This window comes from Stigmatopora argus, chromosome 5 (genome assembly GCF_051989625.1).
Source record: "Stigmatopora argus isolate UIUO_Sarg chromosome 5, RoL_Sarg_1.0, whole genome shotgun sequence".
Classification (NCBI taxonomy): Eukaryota; Metazoa; Chordata; class Actinopteri; order Syngnathiformes; family Syngnathidae; genus Stigmatopora; species Stigmatopora argus.
The window spans coordinates 21265001-21270000 of record NC_135391.1 but is presented as its reverse complement, the minus strand read 5'-3'; the positions used below and the strand labels follow the sequence as shown (position 1 = coordinate 21270000).

Below are 5000 nucleotides of genomic sequence, written 5' to 3'. Positions count from 1 at the left end.
ACGTCTCCGTCTCACCAAAGTCGTCATTAAATGAGTCAGTAATTTCTGCCTTCCTGAAAGCTCGGACGACAGTTGAGACTTCCACTGGGAATGACGACGAACAGAATTAATGTGCTAGATCGAGCTCGCATTTGAGACAGCCAGTTGACCAGGCCGCGAGAGGATGCTTTATCATTTCACCGCACTGTCTCTCTCGCCGCATCTCCCTCGTGCAAAGATGTCTACAAGCACTGGGCAGAGCGTTGCATTTTTTCCGTTTTTTTTTCTTCTGCATGAATCGGTGCACAATTAAGGGAAACACAATGGATCCAAAGCAAGCCGGTGCAATGAAGGGTAGTGCAAAGAAAAGGTGTATGATGACAATCGATATTGAGCACGAAATAATTGAAAAACATGAGTAGTATACACGTGACTGAGCTGGCTCGTCAGTATATATGGAGAAGCAGGAAGTTTGCCCCGAAAGCCGCGGTGGAATACATGAACCTCTTTGCCTTGATTATTGCACAAGAAGGTTTAAATTTAGTGTAAAATAAGATTAAAACTTTTTTTAAGTGTGTATATAGGAATCTAAGTTAATTTAGGTTAAATTTAAAGTTTATGTTACATTACGAGCGCACCCGTCAAGTGTCTTTCTCCATCTCCCCATCCACGAACTCCCCGTTGTATAAAATAATGCCTCATGTTATTATTAAACATCATAACCACTAGTTATTTGTTACTCTGTTAGTAGATGGTGAATTGCAACCAATACAAACATATTTTTCCATTATAATATCCTGTTTTTTTGGTGTTTTTTTTCCAGAGGGTGGGAACGAATTAGTTTGTATATAGCTCATTTCAATGGGAAACGTTGATTTGAGATCCGAGTAAATCGACATACGAGCTCAGTCTCGGAATGCATTAAGCACGCATCTAAGGTACCACTGTATACATATTTCTTTTAGGGTAAAAAAAATTACTTGATGGGACATTCTTGAGGTATACTCTACAAATGTGAAATTTGCACGAGATTCAGCAATCAAAATAGCATATTTCGAGTAGTTGTGACACATAATTAGAGCAGTCCCAAATAGTGGATATTGATGATTTAAATACTTTTGCTAACACAACATAGTTAATTTGAGTCCGTAAGTGAATGAATTAAAGAGATTAATTAATACCGTATTTACGTGCGTGTAAGCCATATTTGTCGGACAAAAAAATGCTGTCTTACCTATATCAACGTGCTATGACTGGGCAGATGCGAGTAGCCTTGATTTTTACATTAAAACAAAATTCCACTTTGATTTTTTTATTTTATTTCTTGTCCGAAAGTGACAACTATTGCAGTAATATGAACCATCGAAAGAATTGAGAAGCAATTTAGAAGCAATATGGCTGCCACAACATCTTAAACTTCGGGTAAGAAAATTGTAATTTCTGTCATAAGAAAGCATCATGTTTTCATCAAGATAGACTGATTTCTTTTTTCAAATTGAATAATTTGAAATTTTGTATTTACAAAGACAGGCATTGTAACTTCCTTATGATATTGACCCTAATAATGTGGTTTTGATTCATACGGTATCTCAGAAATACCACGTGTGATAATTTTTCTTAAGATTTTCCCTTCAAAGTAACACATTTGTACTCCTATTAAAACCATGAATATGGAGGTGAAAATTGAGAATCAGGGGGCGGCTTATACGTCAGAAATTGTAAAATTCAAAAATTTTAAGGGTGCAGCTTATACGCGCGGGTGGCTTATATGCGATGAATGATGGTAATTATTTTTACAATATTTACCAGCGGCTGAGTGGTTAGCGCGTCGGCCTCACAATGGGAGACCTGTGTGGAGTTTGCATGTTGTCCCCGGGCCTGAGTGGGTTTCCTCCGGGTGCTCCGGTTTCCTCCCACATTCCAAAGACATGCACGGTAGGCTGATTGGACACTCTAAATTGCCCTTAGGTGAGTGTGAGCGTGAATGGTTGTTTGTCTTCTTGTGCCCTGCGATTGGCTGGCCACCAAATCAGGGTGTCCCATGCCTCTGACCTAGTCAGCTGGGATAGACTCCAGCACCCCCGCGAGCCTAGTGAGGATAAAGCGGTTCAGAAAATGAGATGAGAAAATGTTTCCCATAATAGCACAAAATTCCCCACAAATCAAAATGCTTTGGGAAAATTCATCAAGATGACCAATCATTCAATTTATTTCTTATTTGATGCTGAAATTTCGGAAATAGATAAAGATAGCGTCTTTTGAATCCAATCCATAATTGGCGTCACTCACCAATCACAAATTATGCTAATTAACAGGATGCAAATGAGGCTTAAGTGAGGGTTCTGCTTTTAACGACATATTGTCTCATTGTACCTGTTTTTCCAGCATGATCATTCTCTCGCTGACATGACCTTCATGAGCGTGATGAGGTGCACTAGTCGTCAGTCGCTCCTCTCGGCTAGCATCCTCTTCCTCTTCGATAGAACAGAAGAAAAAGGGACGAGATGAGGTTGTTGAGATGAGTAAAGACAAAAAGATAGATAACTTAGCCGCGCTGCTATTAACAGCTACAGTCTTTAAATGTTCTCATATTTGCCAACATGCCTCCACATGGAGAGGGGTGCCGAAACAAGGCGAAGGGTTTGGGGACAGAGGCAGCCGTAGAGCTAAGGGGATAGCTTGACGTTAGCCGGATAACCAGTTAAAAGGCGAGTAATGGTGATCTCACGCTTGCAACCGAAAACAACACGACGCCGCTGTGGAACAGGAGGAGAAATTATGGTCCGGGTTTCCACACCAAACCCCCATCACGACAGTCATCAATGCCCGCTAGAGCAGTCGCCGTGACTAAATGCGTCGGGGCTTCAGCGCAGCCGCGGGTGCTTTAACGGTGGCTGGGGGAAGGCGGAGTCAAATCTCTTGCTTTCGGTACTAGAAGACCTGCTTTACGATGCCCATGAACAACGCAAACGAAAACAGGCAACTTGGGAGGTTCTCAAAAATTCCTGGGCCAAAAAGCACCACGGTTATTCTTGCGACTCGCGTATTTATGCCATAACTAGCGATGCAAAGCTTGTGTTGAGTGAAAGGGAACTGTAAATAAAGTGTTGTGTTGAGGCCTGCATTGTGTAGTAAATATATCTTTAGAGATTACGTGACAAATGAAGCGTAAACTTGAGCAACGTGTTTCAAATCTGGGGAGCTCACGTGACGGATGCAAATGTTTTTATATTTAAACAAATCCAAACTCAATCCAAAACATTCTTTTATTCATTTTCTGAACCATTTATCCTCACAGGGGTTGTGGGGGGTGCTATATGAGAAAAAAAAATACAAGATTGTGCATTACGATCTAAGAAGCCCCTCTGCAAAGACGGGTGTAGTGCCCTTTGAGAGAAGAATCTCATTTCATTTTCTGAACAGCTTTATCTTCACTAGGGTCATGGGGGGTGCTGGAGCCTATCCCAGCTGACTTTGGGCCAGAGGTGGGGGACTCCCTGAATTGGTGGCCAGCCACATGCAGGGCACAAGGAGACAAACAACCATTCACACTCATTCATACCTATGAGCAATTTAGAGTGTCCAATCAGCCTACCATGCATGTCTTTGGAATGTAGGAGGAAACCAGAGTACCCGGAGAAAACCCGCGCAGGCCCGGGGAGAACGCCACACAGGGGGACCAACTTGGATTTGAACCAAGTTCCCCCACGTTGAGGCCGACACGCTAACCCTTCAAACACTGGGCCGCCGAGTGGAGCGAAAGTGGACTTCTAATAAATCAAGGTACCTTCTGTAATAAAAATGATCTTTCAAGTCTGTGCCACATTTGAGCGCACCCTGATCAAAGTGTTTGCTTATATTGTTGCCGGGTTTGTGTAACTAGTTATAGGTGATTGTGATTGCAGGGACGTGGGTGTTTGTTTTATAAACAATTGTTCCTGTGTTCTACAGTTGTAATAGATACTTCAAAGCTTACCAGTGACAATATCGTAAAACGTCGTGACCCCAGGGGGAAGGGTTATAGCTTGGAATCTTTGCCCCACAGATGTTTAGGTTAATGACCACTGGGAGAGATTTTAAAATCTGGAATTGAATTGAATACTTGTATTGTGAGTATTATGAGATTTAAAGCTTTCGACACATAGTGCACAAATAACAACAGACAGACAAATAAATAATCACAAGAAATTAATAAATAAATAGTCCAAGTGAGGTCAGCAGTGTGAAGTGGGCTTGTTCCGCCTGAAGTCCAGGATGAGTTCCATGGTTTTTGTAGACATTCAGCACCAAGTCGCACCACTCGCTGAGTCTATGGATGCAATAACAAACAGGCAGACCCATAGAAAATCAATATATAGTAGCGATAAATAATTCCTAAATAATAAATAAGTAGTCCAAGTGAGGTCAGCAGTGTGAAGCGGGCTTGTTCCGTCTGAAATCGGGGATGAGTTCCACGGTTCTGGAGACGTTCAGCGCCTAGTTGCACCACTCGCTGAGTCTTTGGATGCAACAACAAAACACATAGTGATGATAAATGAATAATCACGAAATGAAATAAATATTAATTAATTAAACTAAATTTAAAAAAACTTCCGCAGATCCTTCCTCCCATCAGGCTCTTTAACAAAAGAAATGGCTGAATGTTAACACCAACCGTATGTATACATGTGCATATCTATGTGTATGTATGTATATGTATATTTATATATACAGACGCTCCCCTACTTACGAACGAGTTAGGTTCCGAGCGATTGTTCATAAGTTGAATTTGTTTGTAAGTTGATTCAGTGCTATATTTTGTATTATAATTTATGTTTAAGGCCTATATAAGTATATTGAAGGTTTATATAAGTGCATTTGTATGTTTAAGGCTTGTATAAGTAACACGCATTGGTTTGTACTGAAAAAAACATTTAATAAAATGGAGAGAATATGTACAGTACTGTATAGAGAGAGAGATTTATGTATTAGAAACTGGCCGAAAGAAGCGATCTAACGACGATTGCACAGTTTTCTTCTTT

At 40.8% G+C, this 5000-nt stretch overlaps 1 protein-coding gene across 4 annotated transcripts in view; it reads right to left on the bottom strand.

Annotated features, from left to right (window-relative positions):
• The window catches only part of LOC144073906 (ral guanine nucleotide dissociation stimulator-like), a 122265-nt gene that overhangs the window by 113446 nt on the left and 3819 nt on the right, over positions 1 to 5000 (bottom strand). Inside the window, exons 1-3 of one of the 4 annotated variants that reach the window (XM_077599838.1) lie at positions 2708 to 3131; positions 2584 to 2645; positions 2353 to 2453 (exon numbers count right to left, since the gene is read on the bottom strand). In XM_077599838.1, the coding sequence (XP_077455964.1) occupies positions 2353 to 2453; positions 2584 to 2645; positions 2708 to 2799 (255 nt within the window). In that variant the 5' untranslated portion in view covers positions 2800 to 3131. Of the gene's footprint in view, positions 1 to 2352; positions 2454 to 2579; positions 3132 to 3955; positions 4478 to 5000 lie in introns of those variants that run through there. The other 3 variants (XM_077599840.1, XM_077599842.1, XM_077599839.1) reach the window with 3 other exon arrangements.